Source organism: Scyliorhinus canicula, chromosome 1, assembly GCF_902713615.1.
Source record: "Scyliorhinus canicula chromosome 1, sScyCan1.1, whole genome shotgun sequence".
Classification (NCBI taxonomy): domain Eukaryota; kingdom Metazoa; phylum Chordata; class Chondrichthyes; order Carcharhiniformes; family Scyliorhinidae; genus Scyliorhinus; species Scyliorhinus canicula.
Window position 1 is genome coordinate 78,008,652 of NC_052146.1, and position 26,119 is coordinate 78,034,770.

Consider the following 26,119-nt stretch of genomic DNA (forward strand, 5'->3'; position numbering starts at 1 on the left):
ATTCCAGTGCTATTACATCCTGATAAATCTGCACTGTCAGCATTCCAGCGCTATTACATCCTGATAAATCTGCACTGTCAGCATTCCAGTGCTATTACATCCTGATAAATCTGCACTGTCAGCATTCCAGCACTATTACATCCTGATAAATCTGCACTGTCAGCATTCCAGCGCTATTACATCCTGATAAATCTGCACTGTCAGCATTCCAGTGCTATTACATCCTGATAAATCTGCACTGTCAGCATTCCAGCGCTATTACATCCTGATAAATCTGCACTGTCAGCATTCCAGTGCTATTACATCCTGATAAATCTGCACTGTCAGCATTCCAGTGCTATTACACCCTGATAAATCTGCACTGTCAGCATTCCAGCGCTATTACATCCTGATAAATCTGCACTGTCAGCATTCCAGTGCTATTACATCCTGATAAATCTGCACTGTCAGCATTCCAGCGCTATTACATCCTGATAAATCTGCACTGTCAGCATTCCAGTGCTATTACACCCTGATAAATCTGCACTGTCAGCATTCCAGTGCTATTACATCCTGATAAATCTGCACTGTCAGCATTCCAGTGCTATTACACCCTGATAAATCTGCACTGTCAGCATTCCAGTGCTATTACATCCTGATAAATCTGCACTGTCAGCATTCCAGCGCTATTACATCCTGATAAATCTGCACTGTCAGAATTCCAGTGCTATTACATCCTGATAAATCTGCACTGTCAGCATTGCAGTGCTATTACATCCTGATAAATCTGCACTGTCAGCATTCCAGTGCTATTACATCCTGATAAATCTGCACTGTCAGCATTCCAGCGCTATTACATCCTGATAAATCTGCACCGTCAGCATTCCAGTGCTATTACACTCTGATAAATCTGCACTGTCAGCATTCCAGCGCTATTACATCCTGATAAATCTGCACTGTCAGCATTCCAGTGCTATTACACTCTGATAAATCTGCACTGTCAGCATTCCAGCACTATTACATCCTGATAAATCTGCACTGTCAGCATTCCAGTGCTATTACATCCTGATAAATCTGCACTGTCAGCATTCCAGCGCTATTACATCCTGATAAATCTGCACTGTCAGCATTCCAGTGCTATTACACTCTGATAAATCTGCACTGTCAGCATTCCAGCACTATTACATCCTGATAAATCTGCACTGTCAGCATTCCAGTGCTATTACATCCTGATAAATCTGCACTGTCAGCATTCCAGCGCTATTACATCCTGATAAATCTGCACTGTCAGCATTCCAGCGCTATTACATCCTGATAAATCTGCACTGTCAGCATTCCAGCGCTATTACATCCTGATAAATCTGCACTGTCAGCATTCCAGCGCTATTACATCCTGATAAATCTGCACTGTCAGCATTCCAGTGCTATTACATCCTGATAAATCTGCACTGTCAGCATTCCAGCGCTATTACATCCTGATAAATCTGCACTGTCAGCATTCCAGCGCTATTACATCCTGATAAATCTGCACTGTCAGCATTCCAGCGCTATTACATCCTGATAAATCTGCACTGTCAGCATTCCAGTGCTATTACATCCTGATAAATCTGCACTGTCAGCATTCCAGCGCTATTACATCCTGATAAATCTGCACTGTCAGCATTCCAGTGCTATTACATCCTGATAAATCTGCACTGTCAGCATTCCAGCGCTATTACATCCTGATAAATCTGCACTGTCAGCATTCCAGTGCTATTACATCCTGATAAATCTGCACTGTCAGCATTCCAGCGCTATTACATCCTGATAAATCTGCACTGTCAGCATTCCAGGCCTATTACATCCTGATAAATCTGCACTGTCAGCATTCCAGTGCTATTACATCCTGATAAATCTGCACTGTCAGCATTCCAGTGCTATTACATCCTGATAAATCTGCACTGTCAGCATTCCAGCACTATTACATCCTGATAAATCTGCACTGTCAGCATTCCAGTGCTATTACATCCTGATAAATCTGCACTGTCAGCATTCCAGCACTATTACATCCTGATAAATCTGCACTGTCAGCATTCCAGCACTATTACATCCTGATAAATCTGCACTGTCAGCATTCCAGCACTATTACATCCTGATAAATCTGCACTGTCAGCTTTCCAGCAGCTATTACATCCTGATAAATCTGCACTGTCAGCATTCCAGCGCTATTACATCCTGATAAATCTGCACTGTCAGCATTCCAGCACTATTACATCCTGATAAACTGCACTGTCAGCATTCCAGCGCTATTACATCCTGATAATATGCACTGTCAGCATTCCAGTGCTATAAACATCCTGATAAATCTGCACTGTCAGCATTCCCCGCTATTACATCCTGATAAATCTGCACTGTCAGCATTCCGTGCTATTACTATAACATCCTGATAAATCCTGTGCACTGTCAGCATTCCAGCACTATTACATCCTGATAAATCTGCACTGTCAGCATTCCAGCACTATTACATCCTGATAAATCTGCACTGTCAGCATTCCAGCGCTATTACATCCTGATAAATCTGCACTGTCAGCATTCCAGCGCTATTACATCCTGATAAATCTGCACTGTCAGCATTCCAGCGCTATTACATCCTGATAAATCTGCACTGTCAGCATCCCAGTGCTATTACACCCTGATAAATCTGCACTGTCAGCATTCCAGTGCTATTACATCCTGATAAATCTGCTCTGTCAGCATCCCAGTGCTATTACATCCTGATAAATCTGCACTGTCAGCATTCCAGCGCTATTACATCCTGATAAATCTGCACTGTCAGCATTCCAGCACTATTACATCCTGATAAATCTGCACTGTCAGAATTCCAGCGCTATTACATCCTGATAAATCTGCACTGTCAGCATTCCAGCACTATTACATCCTGATAAATCTGCACTGTCAGCATTCCAGCGCTATTACATCCTGATAAATCTGCACTGTCAGCATTCCAGCACTATTACATCCTGATAAATCTGCACTGTCAGCATTCCAGCGCTATTACATCCTGATAAATCTGCACTGTCAGCATTCCAGCGCTATTACATCCTGATAAATCTGCACTGTCAGCATTCCAACGCTATTACATCCTGATAAATCTGCACTGTCAGCATCCCAGTGCTATTACACCCTGATAAATCTGCACTGTCAGCATTCCAGCGCTATTACATCCTGATAAATCTGCACTGTCAGCATTCCAGCGCTATTACATCCTGATAAATCTGCACTGTCAGCATCCCAGTGCTATTACACCCTGATAAATCTGCACTGTCAGCATTCCAGTGCTATTACATCCTGATAAATCTGCTCTGTCAGCATCCCAGTGCTATTACATCCTGATAAATCTGCACTGTCAGCATTCCAGCGCTATTACATCCTGATAAATCTGCACTGTCAGCATTCCAGCACTATTACATCCTGATAAATCTGCACTGTCAGCATTCCAGCGCTATTACATCCTGATAAATCTGCACTGTCAGCATTCCAGCACTATTACATCCTGATAAATCTGCACTGTCAGCATTCCAGCGCTATTACATCCTGATAAATCTGCACTGTCAGAATTCCAGCACTATTACATCCTGATAAATCTGCACTGTCAGCATTCCAGCACTATTACATCCTGATAAATCTGCACTGTCAGAATTCCAGCGCTATTACATCCTGATAAATCTGCACTGTCAGCATTCCAGCGCTATTACATCCTGATAAATCTGCACTGTCAGCATTCCAGCACTATTACATCCTGATAAATCTGCACTGTCAGCATTCCAGCGCTATTACATCCTGATAAATCTGCACTGTCAGCATTCCAGCGCTATTACATCCTGATAAATCTGCACTGTCAGCATTCCAGCACTATTACATCCTGATAAATCTGCACTGTCAGCATTCCAGCACTATTACATCCTGATAAATCTGCACTGTCAGCATTCCAGCGCTATTACATCCTGATAAATCTGCACTGTCAGAATTCCAGTGCTATTACATCCTGATAAATCTGCACTGTCAGCATTCCAGTGCTATTACATCCTGATAAATCTGCACTGTCAGCATTCCAGTGCTATTACATCCTGATAAATCTGCACTGTCAGCATTCCAGCGCTATTACATCCTGATAAATCTGCACTGTCAGCATTCCAGCGCTATTACATCCTGATAAATCTGCACTGTCAGCATCCCAGCGCTATTACATCCTGATAAATCTGCACTGTCAGCATTCCAGCGCTATTACATCCTGATAAATCTGCACTGTCAGCATCCCAGTGCTATTACACCCTGATAAATCTGCACTGTCAGCATTCCAGTGCTATTACATCCTGATAAATCTGCTCTGTCAGCATCCCAGTGCTATTACATCCTGATAAATCTGCACTGTCAGAATTCCAGCACTATTACATCCTGATAAATCTGCACTGTCAGCATTCCAGCACTATTACATCCTGATAAATCTGCACTGTCAGAATTCCAGCGCTATTACATCCTGATAAATCTGCACTGTCAGCATTCCAGCACTATTACATCCTGATAAATCTGCACTGTCAGCATTCCAGCACTATTACATCCTGATAAATCTGCACTGTCAGAATTCCAGCGCTATTACATCCTGATAAATCTGCACTGTCAGCATTCCAGCACTATTACATCCTGATAAATCTGCTCTGTCAGCATCCCAGTGCTATTACATCCTGATAAATCTGCACTGTCAGCATCCCAGTGCTATTACACCCTGATAAATCTGCACTGTCAGCATTCCAGCGCTATTACATCCTGATAAATCTGCACTGTCAGCATTCCAGTGCTATTACATCCTGATAAATCTGCACTGTCAGCATCCCAGTGCTATTACACCCTGATAAATCTGCACTGTCAGCATTCCAGTGCTATTACATCCTGATAAATCTGCTCTGTCAGCATCCCAGTGCTATTACATCCTGATAAATCTGCACTGTCAGCATTCCAGCGCTATTACATCCTGATAAATCTGCACTGTCAGCATTCCAGCACTATTACATCCTGATAAATCTGCACTGTCAGCATTCCAGCGCTATTACATCCTGATAAATCTGCACTGTCAGCATTCCAGCGCTATTACATCCTGATAAATCTGCACTGTCAGCATTCCAGCACTATTACATCCTGATAAATCTGCACTGTCAGCATTCCAGCGCTATTACATCCTGATAAATCTGCACTGTCAGCATTCCAGCGCTATGACATCCTGATAAATCTGCACTGTCAGCATTCCAGCACTATTACATCCTGATAAATCTGCACTGTCAGCATTCCAGCGCTATTACATCCTGATAAATCTGCACTGTCAGCATTCCAGCACTATTACATCCTGATAAATCTGCACTGTCAGCATTCCAGCACTATTACATCCTGATAAATCTGCACTGTCAGCATTCCAGTGCTATTACATCCTGATAAATCTGCACTGTCAGCATTCCAGTGCTATTACATCCTGATAAATCTGCACTGTCAGCATTCCAGCACTATTACATCCTGATAAATCTGCACTGTCAGCATTCCAGTGCTATTACATCCTGATAAATCTGCACTGTCAGCATCCAGTGCTATTACACTCTGATAAATCTGCACTGTCAGCATTCCAGCGCTATTACACCCTGATAAATCTGCACTGTCAGAATTCCAGCGCTATTACATCCTGATAAATCTGCACTGTCAGAATTCCAGTGCTATTACACCCTGATAAATCTGCACTGTCAGCATTCCAGCGCTATTACACCCTGATAAATCTGCACTGTCAGCATTCCAGTGCTATTACACTCTGATAAATCTGCACTGTCAGCATTCCAGCGCTATTACATCCTGATAAATCTGCACTGTCAGAATTCCAGTGCTATTACATCCTGATAAATCTGCACTGTCAGCATTCCAGTGCTATTACATCCCTCCTATAATGTGCATTCTTGAACTGGACACAGTACTCGAGGGGTGGCCTAACCTGCTCTTTCTGAACCAGCATTTGTATTTATCCTTCTCCTCCTGCACTTTTAAAACTCCCGGTTCCTCTCGCTCTTGTAAACTCCCGGTTCCTCTCGCTCTGTTTAAACACCCGGTTCCTCTCGCTCTGTTTAAACTCCCGGTTCCTCTCGCTCTGTTTAAACACCCGGCTCCTATCGCTCTGTTTAAACACCCGGTTCCTCTCGCTCTGTTTAAACTCCCGGTTCCTCTCGCTCTGTTTAAACCCACGGTTCCTATCGCTCTGTTTAAACACCCGGTTCCTCTCGCTCTGTTTAAACTCCCGGTTCCTCTCGCTCTTTTTAAACACCCGGTTCCTCTCGCTCTGTTTAAACCCCCGGTTCCTCTCGCTCTTTTTAAACACCCGGCTCCTCTCGCTCTTTTTAAACACCCGGTTCCTCTCGCTCTTTTTAAACTCCCGGTTGCTCTCGCTCTTTTTAAACCCCCGGTTCCTCTCGCTCTGTTTAAACACCCGGCTCCTCTCGCTCTTTTTAAACTCCCGGTTCCTCTCGCTCTTTTTAAACTCCCGGTTCCTCTCGCTCTTTTTAAACACCCGGTTCCTCTCGCTCTTTTTAAACACCCGGCTCCTCTCGCTCTGTTTAAACTCCTGGCTCCTCTCGCTCTTTTTAAACACCCGACTCCTCTCGCTCTTTTTAAACACCCGGCTCCTCTCGCTCTTTTTAAACACCCGGCTCCTCTCGCTCTTTTTAAACACCCGGCTCCTCTCGCTCTTTTTAAACACCCGGCTCCTCTCGCTCTTTTTAAACACCCGGTTCCTCTCGCTCTTTTTAAACTCCCGGCTCCTCTCGCTCTTTTTCAACACCCGGTTCCTCTCGCTCTGTTTAAACTCCCGGCTCCTCTCGCTCTTTTTAAACACCCGGTTCCTCTCGCTCTTTTTAAACACCCGGCTCCTCTCGCTCTGTTTAAACTCCCGGTTCCTCTCGCTCTTTTTCAACACCCGGCTCCTCTCGCTCTTTTTAAACACCCGGCTCCTCTCGCTCTTTTTAAACACCCGGCTCCTCTCGCTCTTTTTAAACACCCGGTTCCTCTCGCTCTTTTTAAACACCCGGTTCCTCTCGCTCTGTTTAAACTCCCGGTTCCTCTCGCTCTTTTTAAACACCCGGTTCCTCTCGCTCTTTTTAAACACCCGGTTCCTCTCGCTCTTTTTAAACTCCCGGTTCCTCTCGCTCTTTTTCAACACCCGGTTCCTCTCGCTCTTTTTCAACACCCGGTTCCTCTCGCTCCTATTTAAACCTCCCGGCTCCCTCTCGCTCTATTTTAAACCCCGGCTCCTATCGCCTCTTTGTTTAAACACCCGGCTTCCTCCTCGCTCTTTTTAAACTCCCGGTTCCTCTCGCTCTTTTATTTCAACACCCGGTTCCTCTCGCGCTGATTTTAAACTCCCAGGCTCCTCTCGATCGTTTAAACACCCGGCTCCTATCGCTTCTGGTTTAAACTCCCGGTCCTCCGCTCGTAAACTCCCAGTCTCCTCTCGCTCGTTTTAAACTCACCGGCTCCTATCGCTCCTTGTTTAAACACCCATCTCTCCTCTCGCTCTGTTTAAACACCCGGTTCCTCTTCCGCTCTTGTTTCAACACTCCGGCTCCTCTCGCTCTTTTTTCAACACATCCGGCTCCTCTCGCTCTTTTTAAACCACCCGGCTCTCCTCTCGCTCTTTTTTAAACACCCGGTTCCTCTCGCTCTTTTTTAAACACCCGGTGCCCTCTCGCTCTTTTAAACACCCGGTTCCTCTCGCTCTTTTTAAACACCCGGTTCCTCTCGCTCTTTTTAAACACCTGGCTCCTCTCGCTCTTTTTAAACACCCGGTTCCTCTCGCTCTGTTTAAACTCCCGGTTCCTCTCGCTCTGTTTAAACCCCCGGTTCCTCTCGCTCTGTTTAAACACCCGGTTCCTCTCGCTCTGTTTAAACACCCTGTTCCTCTCGCTCTTTTTAAACACCCGGCTCCTCTCGCTCTGTTTAAACTCCCGGTTCCTCTCGCTCTGTTTAAACACCCGGTTCCTCTCGCTCTTTTTAAACACCCGGCTCCTCTCGCTCTGTTTAAACTCCCGGTTCCTCTCGCTCTTTTTAAACTCCCGGTTCCTCTCGCTCTTTTAAACACCCGGTTCCTCTCGCTCTTTTTAAACACCCGGCTCCTCTCGCTCTGTTTAAACTCCCGGCTCCTCTCGCTCTTTTTAAACACCCGGCTCCTCTCGCTCTTTTTAAACACCCGGCTCCTCTCGCTCTTTTTAAACACCCGGCTCCTCTCGCTCTTTTTAAACACCCGGCTCCTCTCGCTCTTTTAAACACCCGGCTCCTCTCGCTCTTTTAAAACTCCCGGTTCCTCTCGCTCTTTTTCAACACCCGGTTCCTCTCGCTCTTTTTAAACACCCGGTTCCTCTCGCTCTGTTTAAACTCCCGGCTCCTCTCGCTCTTTTTAAACTCCCAGTTCCTCTCGCTCTGTTTAAACTCCTGGCTCCTCTCGCTCTTTTTAAACACCCGGTTCCTCTCGCTCTTTTTAAACTCCCCGGTCCTCTCGCTCTTTTTAAACTCCCGGTTCCACTCGCTCTTTTCAAACTCCCGGTCCGTCTCGCTCCTTTTAAACACCAGGGGCGAGATTCTCCCTCCCCTGGGCCGGGCTGGAGAATCCCCGCCACCGGGCCACGCCACCCCAACGCCGGCACGCGATTCTCTGCAGAGCAGAGGTTGGCGCAGCGCCAGTCGCGGGCCACTCTACGTGGAGCCCCCCCACCCCCCCCCCTGCGATTCTCCGGCCAGTATGGACCGAGTGGCCGTAAGAAAAAAACCGAGTCCCGCCGGCGCCGTTCTAACCTGCTCTGAGCCGGCGGGACCTTGACGTGTAAGGGTCGGGTGGCGGCTTGTGGGGGGGAGGGGGTCGTCCGATGTGGCCTGGCCCATGATCGGGGCCCACCGATCGGCGGGCCGGCCTCTCTTGCTGCGGACCTACTTTCCTACTCACCAGACCCTGTTGTCCTGCTGGTTTAGCTCACTGGGCTAAATCGCTGGTTTTTAAAGCAGACCAAGCAGGCCAGCAGCACGGTTCGATTCCCGTACCAGCCTCCCCGGACAGGTGCCAGAATGTGGCGACTAGGGGCTTTTCACAGTAACTTCATTGAAGCCTATTCGTGACAATAAGCGATTTTCATTTTATGTTGCGTTGGGGCCAGCGCTTTGAAGGAGGCCACTGCGCATACGCATAGTGCGTGCCGGGATCGGCAGCTGAAGCGGCGTGAACCGCTCCAGTGCTGTGTTGGCCCCCTATAGGGGCCAGAATTAGTCCTAGCAGCGGCCCGTTCACGCCACCGTAAAACACAACAGTGTTTACGGTGCTTGGAAACTCTGCCGCGGGATTAGAGAATCCTGCCCCAAGTGTGGTGATATGCCTTTCAACAGTTTTGTGTACAGTTATCTATCAATGTACATCATTATCGATATGACCTTCATCCAGCAGGTGGTGATCATGATCTACCATGTGACTAGAGATATCTGGCAACTGGTAGTAAGTCGTACTAGTGGTCAGTCGCACTAGAAGTAGCTCCAGGAGAATTCACTGAACTCATTCATTTTGTTACCGTTTGTATCATTGTTAGTTATCTTTCCATGTGTTCATTTTGTTAATGAAACTATCTTACTAGTCAAAGAACTAGATGTTCTGTGTGTATCTGTACTACGGACACAAGACAGAACATAACATGGTACAAGAGTGTAGAACAATGGAGAAGATGGGACGAAACAGGATGAAGAAAGAAAAAAAAAGTATTTTGTCTACCTGGTAAACTGTGGGCAACTGTAACTCAATGCAAGGAATGACTGTGAAGTTAGAGATGGAAGATCTAAAGGCACCTCACCAGCTTTAAGTCACCAGTAATGTAGATGAGAATTGGTGTGTTTTTAAACAGCAATTCGGACTCTCTGTTGCAGCCCTTGGCCTACAGGCACAGCTTGATGAGAGGGGTATTGCATTGCTGCTTACGGTAGCAGGTCCTCAAGCAATAGAAATTTATAAAACCTTCACGTTCGACAGATATAATGGCGCAGTTATCTGATGAGATACAAGCAAAAGTTAAAGTGGAGAAAGATAAACCATAAGAAGAGAGTGAGAAGCCAAAGGGAATTCCAGACTTTTGGTTAACAGTCTTCAAAAATGTGGATTCACTCAGTGACGTGATACAGGAGCATGACGAGCCGATATTAAAGCAGCTGGAAACGTAAACATTTTCAGATCTGGAACAGCCAATGAACTTCACTCCGGAGTTTAAGTTTGAGCCAAATGAGTATTTCACAGATGAGGTTGGCACAAAAGTGTCCCAGATGGAGTAGCAGCCTGACGAGTTACACGTTTTCCCCTTGGATGAACCAGAAATCACGGGATGCGCAGGGTGCCAGGTCGACTGGAAGAAAGGACAAAACGTCACTTTGAAAGCAATTAAAACAAAGCAGAAGCATAAGGGTCGGAACACTGGTGGAACAGTTATGAAAACTGTACCAAATGATTCTTTCTTCAATTTCTTTAGTCCTCCTGAAGTTCCAGAGCATGGAGTGTTGGATGAAAGTCCTGCAGCTAGACTTGTTGCTGACTTTGAAATTTGTCACTTCTTGCGTGGACATAATTCCATGTGCAATGTCATACCTTACAGGAGAAGCCATTGCAGATGATGATGATTATGATGACCGTGATTACGATGAGGAAAGGGAAAACTCAGATGATGAGCCAGAAGAGGACGACTGTGAAAAGCTATTCGGGGGCGGCACGATGGCGCAGTAGTTAGCACTGCTGCCCACAGCACCAAGGACCCAGGTTCAATCCTGGCCCCGGGTCACTGACTGTGTGGATCTTGCACATTCTCCCCATGTCTGCATGGGTCAAGCCCCACAACCCAAAGTGGATTGGCCACGGTAAATTGCTCCTTAGTTAGAAAAAAAAAAATTGAGTACTTAAAAAAAATTTTTTTAAGTGAATAGCTATTCGGTTGGTTTGGTGATAGTGATGAGGTAATTACAAGGGGCACCCAATCTGTGCAGGACAACGATAAGTGTGAAAGCTCTAAGATGACGTGTGCAGAGGCTGAAAGTGAGATTGCAGCAGCAGATACATCAGCTGAGAGCAAATCAACTGCAAACAGCCAACTGGCAACTGAAGAAATAATCCCCATTCTGGAGAAATTGGCTCCAGAGCAGTACGATAAATCATCCCATGCCCACAGAATGGTGAATCTGCAGTTGATTCCCCAATACTCGAGACCATTCCATCAAAGGACTTGCAGGAAGAACTGATGGATACATCTGTGCGTGGAGCTTTGACAAAGGGTCATCTGGACTCGAAACATTAGCTCTTTTCTCTCCCTCCAGATGCTGCCAGACTTGCTGAGATTTTCCAGCATTTTCTCTTTGGTTTTTTTACATCTGTGTGTAGCTCTACAATGAAAAACGAAGCATGTATTGTCATATCAGATTAGGATGAGCCACTAATTAAGGCTAGAACACAAAGTGAAGAAGCAACGCCTAATGTTGAGGACATTGATCCAGCTAAGATACTGGAATGCGAGGGTCTGCCGGACATTCCTGAAATCGCAAACTTGCCTGCAACTGCGAAAGCATCCAAAAAATGCCGACACCAGTTTTTGGGCATGCACTTCAGTGTTCAAGTGCAAGCACCATGGATCAACCAAAACTCCTCAATCCAGCAAAGGCTCCAGAATCAGCTATGATGGCAGAAGAGCCAGAATCAGTTTGCACAGCAGTCGATCCAAAAGCAAACTACAGCAAAAGCACCAGAAGCAATTCATGCCTTGGCCGAGACCAGTAGTAAGAATGATGCAACCAAAGCCAAGCAGAAAAGGAGACATAGACAGAAGAGAAGGAAAGGGAAGAGAAGAAGAGTTGAGGACACAGTTGGTTGACCAGGTAGCACTGCGAGAATGAAGACTCAAGCATCGGCAATAAGGCCAATATGCAAGAAAACACACGGAGATGGAGTAGGAAACATCGCTTCAAAAGATTGAAAAAGTTAGTGACCTAAAAAAGACCAGCCAGAAAACCGGTCTTCCAAAAGTTGAAGCAAGATCGAGTATCGGGTCAAGGTTCAGGAGACCAACGGGACAATGTTGTTTTGAAAGTGTAATGAACTGTGCACAAGAGACATGTTTAAGATTATCAGGCATATCATATTTTCTAAAGCACATTACATTTGTAGATGTTAACACCTCCAGGGTAGGTGGATTGGCCATGCTTAATTGCCCCTTTTGGGAAAATTGGAAAATAAACTTGGTCAGCCATGACTTCTCTTGGCAAAACCATGCTAACTGTTCTTGATTAATCCCAGCCTCTCTAAATGAGGATTAATCCTGTTTCTCAGAATAGTTTCCCCACTACTGAGGTTAGATTTACAGGCCTGTGGCTTCCTGGTTTATCCCTACCGCCCTTCTTGAATAATGGTACCCCACAGACAGGAATTGAAAACTATTGCCAGTGCTCCTGCTATTTCCACCCTTGCTTCACTCAACAGCCTGGGATTCTTCATCTGGCCCTGGAGATTTGTCTATCTTTAAGCCTGTCAAACCACTCAGAACCTCCTCTCTGTCTACGTTAATCTCTTTAATGTTATTGCAGTCCTTCTGCCTGATTCCTAAACCCACACTGCCCTTCTCACGAGTGAACACTGACACAAAGTATTCATTTGGAACCCTACCTACATTCTCCGGCTCCACACACCAATTACCACTGTGGCCCTTAATGGGCCCTACTCTTTCCCTAGTTATCCTTTTACCCTTAATGTACTTGTAAAACAATTTAGGATTTTCCTTTATTCTACCTGTCAGTTGGGGCGGCAGGGTGGTGCAGTGGTTAGCACTGCTGCCTCACGGCACCGAGGACCCAGGTTCGATCCCAGCCCCGGGTCACAGACCATGTGGAGTTTGCACGTTCTCCCCACGTCTGTATTGGGTCTCACCCCCACAACCCAAAGATATGCAGGGTAGGTGGATTGGCCACACTAAATTGCCCCTCAATTGGAAAATTTAAAAAACAAAATTAGCTGCCAGTATCCTTTCATGTCCCTTTTTTGCTGTCCTAAAATCCTCTGAGTTCCCTTTTGCACATTCTATACACCTCCAAGGCTTCTGCTGTGTTGAGCCCTCGCTATCTGCCATAAGCCTCCCATTCTCTCCTGATCCAATGCTGCATATCCCTCGCTATCTAGGGTTCACTGGGATTGTTGGTCCCACCCTTTTGCTTGATTGGAACATGTTGACCCTGTACTCTCCCCATTTCCTTCTTGAATGCTTCCACTGTTCTGTCACAGATTTACCTAAAAGTGCCTGCTCCCAGTCCACTCTGGCCAAATCAGATCATACCTCATTAAAATCGGAGTTATGATCACTGTCTGCAAAATGCTTCTCCACTGATACTTCAACCACTTGCCCAGCTTTGTTACCTAAAAGTAAGTCCATTACCACCGTCTCTCTTGTAGAACCTTCTGCATACTGTCTTAAAATGTTCTTCTGGATGCATTTTAGGAATTCTACTCCCTCTAAACCTTTCACACTATGACTACCCCAGTTAATATTGGGGAAATTGGAAACCCCCACAATTAGATTCAGTGATCAAAACTGCAACATCCCCTCGTCTTTTACCTCCTTCCCTGTCTCACCTGAAGATTCTATATCCTGGAATATTGAGCTGCCAATCCAGCCCCTCTTTCTCAACCATGTCCCAGTGACAGCAATGACATCATTCTTTTTTTGAAACGCATTTTATTCAAACTTGCATCAAAGTAGGTTACAGCAAATAAACACCCCGGGAAACATTCTTCCCAACAATCAACTATACTGTTTGTACAGATTTTTCTCCTTTTTCACCCCCCCCCCCCCCCCCCCCCCCCCCCGCAATCACCCTCCACCCCCCCCCCCACGACGAACTGCTCCTCAAACATGGTCACAAACATCCCCCACCTTTTCTCAAACTCCCCTGAACCCCTTAACTCATACTTTATCTTCTCTAACTGCAAGAAGTCGTACAGGTCACCCAACCATGCTGCTATCCCCGGTGGCGATGCCGACCGCCACTCCAGCAACATTCGTCACCGTGCAATCAGAGAGGCAAAGGCCATGACATTGGCCTTCCTCCTCTCCATGAGCTCCAGTTTCTCTGAAACCCCAAATATCGCCACCAAAGGGTCCGGGGCCACTCCCTCCTCCACTATCCTGGCTAAGACCGCAAACACTCCCGCCCAGAACCTTCCCAATTTTTCACAACCCCAAAACATGTGCGCATGACTCGCTGGCCCCCGCCCACACCTCTCACACCTGCTCCTCTCTGAAAGAACCCACTCATTCTCGCCCGTGTCATATGCACCCTGTTCACCACCTTAAACTGTATCAGGCTCATCCTTGCACAAGAGGAGGTCCCGTTTACCCTTCGCAGTGCCTCACTCCATACTCCCCAATTGATTTCCAATTCCCAACTCCGCTTCCCATTTCTCTTTGACCTTCACCACCGGCTGGTCTCCCTGCTCCCCCAGCCACTTATATATATCCCCAATTCTTCCCTCCCTTTCCACATCCGGAAGCAGCAGTCGCTCCAGCAGGGTGTATCCCGGCAATCTAGGGAACCCCTTCCAGACCTTTCATGCAAAGTCCCTAACCTGCAGATACCTGAACTCACTACCCCTCGGCAGCTCTACCCTCTCCCTTAGCTCCTCCAGACTGGCAAACCCTTCCTCCAAATACAAATCCCTCATCTTGACCAGCCCCACTTCCCTCCACCTCCTGTGTACACTATCTATCCATCCCCCCCCCCCCCCCCGCCCCCGCCCCCGCCCCGGCTCAAACCCATGCTTCTCGCACAGCGGCGTTAGCACCAACATCCCTTCCACCCTAAAATGCCTCCTCAGCTGATTCCATATCTTCACCGTGGACTGCACCACTGGGCTCCCTGAATACTTACTCAGAGCCACTGGCAATACTGCCGTCACCATAGCCCTCAAACTAGACCCCTTACAAGATTCCTCCTCCATCCTAACCCACTCTACCCCTTCGACAGCAATGACATCATACCCCCATGTTTTAATTTGTGTCCCCAATTCATCTGCCTTGTTCATCAGACCCTTTGCATTAAAATAAATACCATCCAATCTTGCCAAACTCCCTTGTGATTTATTTCCCCGAACAGGCGGAATGTGGCGATTAGGGGCTTTTCACAGTAACTTCATTGAAGCCTACTCATGACAATAAGTGATTATTATTATTATTATTATTATTATTATTAATGCCTTCCTGACTCACTTGCTGTCTCTTCTAATTTTTGCTGTGCATTTCCCCCTGCTGAATCTTCTCTCTGGATTCCAGGCCCCTGCTAAGTTAGTTTAAACCCTCCCCAACAGAACTTTCAAACCTCCAGACAAAGACACTGGCCCCATTTTGGTTCAGCAAACTGTCCACCTTGTACACCGTACCACCATACCCAAAATCAGTCCCAATGTCTCAGAAATCTAAAGCCCTCCCTACTGCACCGTTTATCCAGCCACACATTCATCTGTACTGACCTCCCATTTCTATACTCACTGGCACGTGGTACCAGAAGTGATCCAGAGATTGCTGCCTTCTGGGGCCAGTATTTTTTAATAAATTTAGAGTGCCCAATTATTTTTTCCAATTGAGGGGCAAATTAGCATGGCCAATCCACCTCGCCTGCACGTCTTTGTGTTTTAGGGATGAGCCCAGGCAGACAGGGGCAGAATGTGCAAACTCCACACGGACAGTGACCCGGGACCGGGATTGAATCCGGGTCCTCGACTCCGTGAGGCAGCAGTGCTAACCACTGCGTCACCTTGCCGCCCGTGGGTCCTCTTTTTTAATCTACTTTCTAGCTCCCTAAATCCTGCTTCCAGGACTTCATCCATTTTTCTGCCTATATTGTTGGTACCATTGTATCTGTTTGACCTTCCCCCTTCAATATGCCATGCAGCAATTCAGTGACATCCCTGACCCTGGCACCAGGGAGTTAACACACCATCCTGGAACCTCTTTTGCAGCTTCAGAAATGCCTGTCTGTTCCCCTTATAATTGAATCCCCTACCACTATGGCCCTGATATTCTTCCTCCTCCCCTCTTGTGTAGCAGGCACCCCCCGCCCCCCGCCCTCCCCATGGTACCATGAGGTTGGCTGCCACACTTTTCCTCTTGCAGTCATCCCCCCAACAGTATCCAAAGCAATATATCTGTTAGAAAGGCGTATGGCCACGATGACTCCTGCACAACCTGCTTACCTCTACTCTCCCTGGTGGTCATGCTTGCCCTCTCTGCCTGTTCAATCCTCACCTGCTGTGTGAACACCTCACTGAATGTGCTATCCACGACCTGCTCAGCCTCGTGGGTGCTCCACAGTGAATCCACCCTCAGCTCTAGCTCCGAAATGTGATTAGTCAGTAGCTGCAGTTGGACACACTTCCTGCACACATGGCCACCAGGGACAGCTTCCATGATCTGCCACATAGAACAGGAGCAGCATATCACAGGTGCGGGCTCTCCTGCCATGGCTACTCTTAAGTCCCTTATTTATTCCCTTTTATAACAAAAAATAAGCTATATTAGAATAATTTTTTTTACTTACCTCCTTTATGCTAACTTAATTTCCCTTGGGGGGGGGTGGCACAGTGGTTAGCATTGGGACTGCGGCTCTGAGGACCCAAGTTCGAATCCTGGTCCCGGGTCACTGTCCGTGTGAGGTTTGCACATTCTCCCCATGTCTACGTGGGTTTCATCCCCACAACCCAAAATATATGCAGGTTAGGCAGATTGGCCACGCTACATTGCCCCTTAATTGGGGAAAAAAAAGAATTGGGTACTCTAAATTTATTTTTAAAAATAAAATTAAAAGCAACTTTACTTCCCTTAACCTACTTTGTTTACTTGTATTAATTTATTATAATGACCTGGCTTACACTTATTTGTGCTGTTTCTCAGTTGTTCCCCTCCTTCAAAACTAAACACTTTGTATACCCTCGACTGTTTTACTCAATGCTGAGAAGAGGAATGTGACCTTGGTGTTAATGAAAGTCAGCTGTACGCCGTTCCTGTCTGGACTGGGATTGAGCTCCGCCCTCAGTCTTTTCAGCTTCACCTAACTCCCTATTGTTCACCCAAGGCCAAAAGCACTCTCGTTCAGCCATGCAGGCACTCACGGTGCAGACAAAAAGGCACTGAGCAGCATTCCCTTTTATAGGCCTGTTGGAACCAACAATTCTACGGACACGTGCTTGTAGGATTAGAATAGCGGTTTTAATATACTCACAACAGAGCCAGCCTGCTGCTTCACGCCGCCGAGGACCCGGGTTTGATCCTGGACCCGGGTCACTGTCCATGTGGAGTTTGCACATTCTCCCTGTGTCCACGTGGATCTCAATCCCACAGCCCAAAGATGTACAGGGTAGGTGGATTGGCCACGCTAAATTACCCCTTAGTTGGAAAAAAAAATTGTGCATTTTAAATTTATTTAAAAAAACAGCTGCACAGTTAACCAGCTACTCAGCTGACTCCTGTTTCAGGAATGCAACTAAACTACAATCATCAAAAGAGCAGCTTTTAATTACTAGATTAAAAAACACCAAAAGAGTTTAAATTAGCCCTGAATTTAAGTTTAATTACAACTTACCCCCTTGCAACTCACCATTTGAACTCCCTGTTGTCCACCCAACTCCAAAATCACTCTTGTTCAGCCAAGCAGGCACTCAGTGCAGACAGGAGTTTACACTTTCTCCCAGTGTCTGGGTTTCCTCTGGGTGCTCTGGTTTCTACCCACAGTCCAAAGATGCGCTGATTAGGTGGACTGGCCGTGATCAATGTGTGGGGATACGGGGAGAAGGTGGGGGAGTGGACCTAGGTAGGTTGCTCTTTCGGAGGCTCGGTGCAGACTCAATGGGCTGAACGGCCTCCTTCTACACTGTATTGATTCTATGATTCTCATTCAGTATTTTATTTTGTGAAGTATGAGTAATTATTCCATTTTTGAACCAAAATGCTTTGTATATCTATGCTAAAGTTCATTTATCACATTACTGGCCAGCCTGCAAGTTTTTTAACATCTTCTTATATTGTATGACCTTCCTCCTCAGTGATAGTTCTACTCCCTGCTTGGTATCGTCTGTCAATTTTAATATAGAGTTAGGAGTTTCTGAGTCCATGGCAATCATGTAAATTATGACTAACAATGGTTCCAGTACTGATCCTTTCGCTACACCTCATCCAAGTACGCTTTACCCCCACTCTCGGCTTTTGATTTTATAAATTAATTTCCTATCCATTCAGCTATTTGTATCCTCTTCCCACAAGCCCTAATATCTCTCATCAACCAACCTCACGAGGGACCATATCAAAGGCCCTTTGACAATCCTGGTATATGATATGTACTACATTCCCTCTGTCGCCTCTTCTCCCAGGGTTCAGCAGCACCATGTTCATTGTCACAACTACTCTGAGATTAGCTGTGAGCAATGTTGAAATTGCAGAAAGTGGGGGAGCAGTCAAAATAGTTGGTACACATTGAGGATGCTTTTTGTGATTAATGATGCCAGTTGGATTGATTGATGTCCCTCCCCTTCCAGATCACACAATTGAAGATTGACAATAATCCTTTTGCAAAAGGGTTCCGGCTCAATGGAATGAACAGCAAAAGGTAAAGATTAAGCACCAATAAACTGTCTCATTTCTGTAATTGCTCCTGGCCCGATTCACAATTCCATTCCCAGTCTAGCTCCAAGGCTTGCTCCTGGTCCTCCTCCCACTCCAGGTTCCACTCTAGGTCCTGGGTGTTAGGGCATTAGGTAATTAAGGAAAGCATTATTCCTCACACAGTGATTGTCCATTTCCTCGACAATATTGTCTCTGTCATTGTTGTACGCCATGATGTGGAGATGCCGGCGTTGGACTGGGGTGATCACAGTAAGAAGTCTTACAACACCAGGTTAAAGTCCAAGAGGTTTGTTTCAAACACCAGCTTTCGGAGCACTGCTCCTTCCATTCACGTGAGGAAGGAGCAGTGCTCCAAAAGCTAGTGTCTGAAACAAACATGTTGGACTTTAACCTGGTGTTGTAAGACTTCTTATTGTTGTACGCAGCATTCCTCACTGATCTTCCTCACATTCTAAGTATGGATGTTCCTATGCTTTCAGGGAACGAGAAGCAAGGGCAATGCATGGCAATCGAGGGCTGGCTGCTGCTGAGGACAAAGACAGTGGCTCCTGCACAGGTAAAGCTGTCACTACAGTGGGGTGACAAAGTCAATAGGGGAGTCTGTGGCTGGGAGTCTGTGGCTGGGGTGTGTTTGTGAGAGGCTGGGGTGTGTTTGTGAGAGGCTGGGGTGTGTTTGTGAGAGGCTGGGGTGTGTTTGTGAGAGGCTGGGGTGTGTTTGTGAGAGGCTGGGGAGTTGGATGGAGTACAGTGTGCGTATGTGAGGGTGGCAAATTGAAGCGGGTACAGTGAGGGGGCTGCACGGTGACACAAAGGTTAGTATTGCTGCCTCACGCCGGAGAGGATCCAGGTTCGATCCAGGTCCCGGGTCACTGTCAGTGTGGAATTTGCACATTATTCCAATATTAAATAGAGAGCATGATTATGAATGATCAAGGGATCGAATCATAGAATCACAGAAAAATACAGTGGAGGAAAGGCCCTTTGGCCCATTAAGTCTGAACCGCTGCATGAAAGACACCGGATCTGCCAATCCCAATCTCATTTGCCAGTGTTTGGCCCATAGCCTTGAATGATTTAAAAAAAAAAATTTACAGTACCCAATTCATTTTGTCCAATTAGGGGGCAATTTAGTGTGGCCAATCCACCTACCCTGCACATCTTTGGGTTGTGGGGGCAAAACCCACGGAAACACGGGGAGAATATGCAAACTCCACACGGACAGTGACCCAGGGCCAGGATCAAACCTGGGACCTCACCGCCATGAGGCAGCAGTGCTAATTTGAATGATTATTTAATATGCATTTAGAGCACTGTGGTAAACCACGTTATTGCATTATATGTATTGTATTGTATTGTGCATGCCTGGGCTTGTCCAGGCTGGCTCCGCCTGCGGCTCCTCCCCTTGGGCTTCTGCATAAAGGTGGCAAGTCTCAGGACCCAGTCGGGTCCAGAGACAGGAGGCTTGCTGTTTAGTGTATTAAAGCCTCAGTTACATTCATCACTCGTCATGTGTTATTGATGGTGTATCAAGCACCAATTATATTTTTCCAATTGAGGAGCAATTTTGCGTGGCAAATCCACCTTACCTGTACATTTTTGTGTTGTGAAACCCATGGAGAGATTGTGCAAAGCCTCGAATGTTAAGATGTGCCAAGTGCTCATCCGGGTACTTTTTAAAGGATGTGAGGCATCACACCTCTACCACCCTCCCAGGCAGCGCATTCCAGACCGTCACCATCCTTTGGGTAAAAAGGTTTTTCCTCAAATCCCCCTGAACCTCCCACCTTTAGAGATGCATGGACAAACACACCACAGTCTCTTTGTTCTTCAGGACTTCCCAGTTCATTGAAAATTTCCTTGTCACATTTCTCCTTCCAAACTGTAACACCTCACACTTCTCAGGAATCTGCCATTCGTCTGCCCATTTGACCATCCCGTCTATATCTTCCTGTGACCCAAGACACTCAGCCTCACTGTTAACACCCAGCCAATCTTTATATCATCCGCAGACTTACTGATCCTATCTCCCACATAGTCATCTATGTCGTTTATAGAAATGACAAATAATAGGGGACCCAGCACAGATTCCTCTGGTACACCACAGGACATTGGCTTTCAGTCATTAAAGCAGCTGTCTGATATCACCCTCTGCTTCCTACAGCTCAGCCAGCTTTGAATCCACCGTACCAAGTTACTCTGTATCCCATGTGCATTTGCCTTCTTTATAAGTCTCCCATGTGGGACCTTGTCAAAGCTTTGCTGAAATCCATGTAAACTACATCAACTGGGCAGCACGGTGGCGCAGTGGGTTAGCCCTGTTGCCTCACAGCACCGAGGTCCCAGGTTCGATACCGGCTCTGGGTCACTGTCCGTGTGGAGTTTTCACATTCTCCCCGTGTTTGCGTGGATTTCGCCCACACAACCCAAAAGCTAGGTGGATTGGCCATGCTAAATTGCCCCTTAAGTGGAAAAAAAAATGAATTGGGTACTCTAAATTTAAAAAAAAACGACAGCATATGCACCTACCCTTATCTGCACCCTTAGTCTCGTGGTCAAAAAGATCAATCAACTTTGTCAGGCATATTGTTGTGTGTTGGTTATGTAAATCCATGTGGCTGGTTTAGGGGTGTGTTGCTGTCCATTGTTGTATAAAAATGTATCATCTTTTCTTTTTTGAATATAAATTTAGGGTGGGAGTCTCCGACATCCTCCCCACCCCGGGGCTGGGAGAATCGCCGGGGGGGGGGGGGGGGGGGTCGGTGTGACTCCCGCCCCCCGCCGGCCACCGTATTCTCCGGCACTGGCGATTCGGCGAGGACGGGAATTGCGCAACGCCAGTCAGCACCTGCTTGCAGCGCCTCCCCCCCGGCGATTCTCCGGCCCGCGATGGGCAGAAGTCCCGCCCGTTCTTTGCCAGTCCCGCCAGCGTAAATTAGACTAGGTCCCTTACCGGCGGGACCTGGCGGCGCGGGCGGGCTCCGGGGTCCTGGGGGGGAGGGCGTGGGGCGATCTGGCCCCGGGGGTGCCCCCACGGTGGCCTGGCCCGCGGTCGGGGCCCACCGATCCGCGGGCGGGCCTGTGCCGTGGGGGCACTCTTTTCCTACGCGCCGCCGTGTCAGCCTCCGCGATGGCCGACGCGATGGTGAAACCCCCTGTGCATGCGCGGGGCTGACGTCAGCAGCTGCTGACATTCCCACGCATGCATGGACCTGCGGCGGCCGACGGAGTCTCTTCGGCCCGGCTGGTGCGGCGCCAAAGGCCTTCCACGTCGGCCGGTGGGGCGCAAACCACTCCGGCGCCGGCCTAGCCCCTGAAGGTGCGGAGGGTAGGGGACAATCCCGCCCTTAGAGTACCCAATTACTTTTTTTTCCAATTAAGGGGCAATTTAGCCTCTTCAATACACCTAAACTGCACATTTTTGGGTTGTGGGGGTGAAACCCACGCAGACATGGGGAGAATGTGCAAACTCCACACGGACAGTGACCCAGAGCTGGGACTCTAACCCGGGTTCTCAGAGCCACAGTCCCAATGCTATCCACTGCACCACATGCCGCCTGTGTTAAAATGTATCATATAAATGCATCAATAAAATACTTAACAAAAAAAACTTTGTTAGGCAAGACCTCCCTCTGACAAAGCCATGCTGACTGTTACTGATCAAACCCTGGCAGGGATTCTTCGAGCCTCCGTGACGCAATTGCGCCCGGCGGGGTGGGCGGAGAATGGGGTGTCGGACCTGCAACGCGTGGCGCGATTCTCCAGCGACCGGAGATTTGCTGCCAGTCGCGCGCATGTAGTCAAAGTGGTGCTGGTTAGGGGGGCCATTGAAAGAGGCCCCCGCGGCGATTCTCTGCAGATGACCGGCCGAGTTCCCGCTGGCATGGTTCACGTATGGTTCCACCTGGCGGGAGCTCGGAGTCACGGCTGCGGTGGCCATCCGTCATCGGGGTGGGGGGTCGGGTCTCCACGATGGCCAGGCCCGCGATCGGGGGCCAGGCCCGCGATCGGGGGCCACCGATTGGTGGGCGTGTGCGATCTGGGGGGTTCTACTTCGTCGGCGCCGGCCCGCTCTGTGGGTCCGCCATGTCGCATGGGGCTGGCACCACAGTCAGTGGCCGCGCGCATGCGCAGTCCTGTGTCCAGAAGTGCAGGGCCCCATATCGGCAGCCGGAGCTGCGAGAAGCACTCCGGGGCCCTGCTGGCCCCCTTAAAAACGGAGCATCACCCCGGACTTTCTAGAAAAAAATCTGGAGCAATTCACGCCCATTTCCTCGCGGGCGTGGGAACATAGCCCCATTATTGGAGAATCTTACACCTTGCCTCTCCAAGTGGAGATAGATTCTTTCCTTCCGAATTTTATCCATTAGTTTCCCCATTACTGTCGTGAGACACACTGGCCTGTAGTTCTGTGGCTTGTAATAATGACTTATTGTCACAAGTAGGCTTCAATGAAGTTACTGTGAAAAGCCCCTAGTCGCCACTGTTCGCTGAGACCGGTACGGGAATTGAACCCGCACTGTTGGCATTGTTCTGCATTACAAGCCAGCTCTTTAGCCCATTGTGCTAAATCAGCCCCATCCCTACAGCCTTTGTTAAATAGTGGGAGCACATTCGTGGTTCTCCAGTCCTCTGGCACCTCTCCCGTGGCCAGTGAAGAATTAAAAATTTGGACCAGGACCCTTGCAATCTCCTCCCTCACCTCCCACAGCAACCTGGGACACCATTCACCCGGGCCTGGAGATTTCTCCAATTTTCAGCCTGCCAACGCCTCCAATACCTTGTCACTCTCTATGACAATTTGTTCAAGAACCTCAGTCTCTCTCCCCGAGTTCCATATCTGCCTTCTCATTTTCTTGGGTGAAGACGGATGTGAAATATTCATTTAACACTACCAATGTCCTCTGGCTCCACCCACAGGTTCCCCTCTTGGTCCCTAATGGGCCCTACATTAGTTATCCTCTTCCCATTGGAAGTTTTTTACAATAATAATTGATCGTGGCAGGACAGTTTGAGAGAACACTGAAGAAAACATACAGCACCCTAGGCTTTGGCAGAAATGCGCAGAGTATAAAAACAAGCAAGTCCTGCATGGTTTGTGTTGTGTCCACTTCTGGACACCAGACTTCAGTAAAGATGTGAAAGCATTGGAGTTGGTGCGGAGAAGATTCACGAGAATGGTACCAGCCATATGGATCTTCATTCTGTAGATAGATTGGAAATGCTGGTGCTGGCTCCTCTCAGAGTAGAAACGATTACGAGGGATTTGTTGGAGGTAATGGAAATCATGCGTGATCTGGACAGGGTAGACATTGAGGAGAAGTTGTCCCCACTCATGGAAGGATTAAAAATCAGATTTAATATTGTTGGCAAAAGCAGCAATGGAGTCGTGAGAAGGAACCTTTTCACACAGTGAATGTTTAGGATCGGGAGTGCACTGCCCGACTATGTGGAGGAGGCAGAGTCAATAGAGAGATTCAAAAGGGGGTAGCTTGGTGATGTAAAGACTTGTTGGGGGAAAGACAGGAGTGTGACACTAGATGAATTGATCTTGCAGAGAACCAGCATGCACCCGATGGGCTGAATGGCCTCCTTCTGTGCTTTAACTATTCTTTTAAAAAATATATTTAAAGTATCAAATTAATTTTAGTTTCCCAATTAAGGGGCAATTTAGCATGGCCAATCCACCTACCCTGTACATCTTTGGGTTGTAGGGGTGAGACCCATGCAGACACGGGGAGAATGTGCAAACTCCACACGAACAGTGACCCAGGGCCATGACTCGAACCCAAGTCCTTGGCGCCGTGAGGCAGCAGTGCTAATCACTGTGCCACCGTGCCAGCTTTAACTAGTTTTTGATTCTATGATTGTACACTGAGACTCTCCTGGATTATGTGACTGAGTAAATCTCGCTTTATGTTTTATTCTTGGTTCATAGATTGTAAGCAGCAGAAAGGGGATGTGTCTGTGGGAGGTGAGGAGACCAAACCTTGTCTGCTCCGTGGTAACAGTGTGGATATTGCCAACCAGGCAGTGAATGCTCCAATCACATTCACCCCTCCATCTGTAAACAGGACAAACTGGGAACACACAAACAATGCTCACCGCAAGGAAGATACACATTGGTGAGTAGCACGTAACAGTACAAATGCTTTGCTCAATCTTTGGGATAACATTTTGGCCATAAACACTTTCCACTTGTTGGTTGCACCAATGGCCTCATTGATAAATGCAGTGTGTGCTGTTACTGAGGACAGGAGGGTCAGTATGTTGATCCCCCGTCAGCCATCCTTTGTGTATCATCCTCATGGACATCATTTATATGGAATTGGTGAATCATTGATCATCTACTTGGAACTTCTGGCTGAATATTGATTCAAATGCTTCAGCCTTGTCCTTTGCACTGATGCGCTGGTTACCCCACTCATTGAGGGTGGGAATATTTATCGAGTCTCCTCCTCCAGTGAGTTGTTTAATTGCCCACCACCATTCATGACTGGATGTGGCAGGACTGCAGAGCTTAGATCTGATCCATTGGTTGTGGGATCACTTTGCTCTGTCTATTACTGTGTTGTAGCTTTACCAGGTTGACACCTCATTTTTCGATATACCTGATGCTATTCCTGACATGCTCTCCTGCACTATTCATTGAACCAGGGTTGATCCCCTGGCTTGTTGGTAATGGTGGGGATGTGCCGGGCCTTGTGGTCACAGATTGTGGTCGAGTAAAATTCTGCTGCTGCTGATGGCCCACAACGCCTCATGGATACCCAAGTTGAGGTGCTAGATCTGTTCGAAATCTATCCCATTTAATAAGTGGGAAGAGGTCATTTATGAAGTCATCTGCAGCAATGGTGTAGGTGTAAAATTTAATTTCATGGCAAGCAGAATAATGAAACAAAGAATTCTAGAAAATCAGTAAGCCAATTAGGCTGATATCAGACATTGAAAAAATGCAGGTATCTATTGTTATAGAAGTTTTAACAACACACTTATATAACGGACAATATCAAAATGGTTTTACAAAAGGGAAATTGTGCTTGATAAATTGACAAGAGGTTTTTTAAAGATATAACTAGTAAGGCAGATAAAGGGGTAGCGATAGAGGTAGAGTACTTGGATTTTCAAATGACATCAATAAGACGCCCCACAAGGGCGGCGCTGAGGACCCAGGTTCGATCACGGCCCTGGGTCACTGTCCGTGTGGAGTTTACATATTCTTCCCGTGTCTGCGTGGGCTGCACCCCTACAACCCAAAAATGTGCAGGCGAGGTGGATTGGCCACACTAAATTGGCCCTTAATTGGAAAAAAGTAATTTGGTACTCTAAATTTAATTTTTTTTAAAATAAGACACCACACTGTTGATTAATATAAACATAAGAACATAAGAACTAGGAGCAGGAGTAGGCCATCTGGC

General features: G+C 47.2%; 1 protein-coding gene across 1 annotated transcript in view; it reads left to right on the forward strand.

Moving 5' to 3' along the window:
- LOC119967598 (T-box transcription factor TBX6-like) overlaps window positions 1-18,691 on the forward strand; it is a 43,164-nt gene extending 24,473 nt beyond the window's left edge. The window contains exon 4 of the mRNA XM_038800759.1: window positions 18,617-18,691. Coding sequence (XP_038656687.1) covers window positions 18,617-18,691 — 75 coding nt within the window. The remainder of the gene's footprint in view (window positions 1-18,616) is intronic.
- The last annotated feature ends 7,428 nt before the right edge of the window (window positions 18,692-26,119 follow it).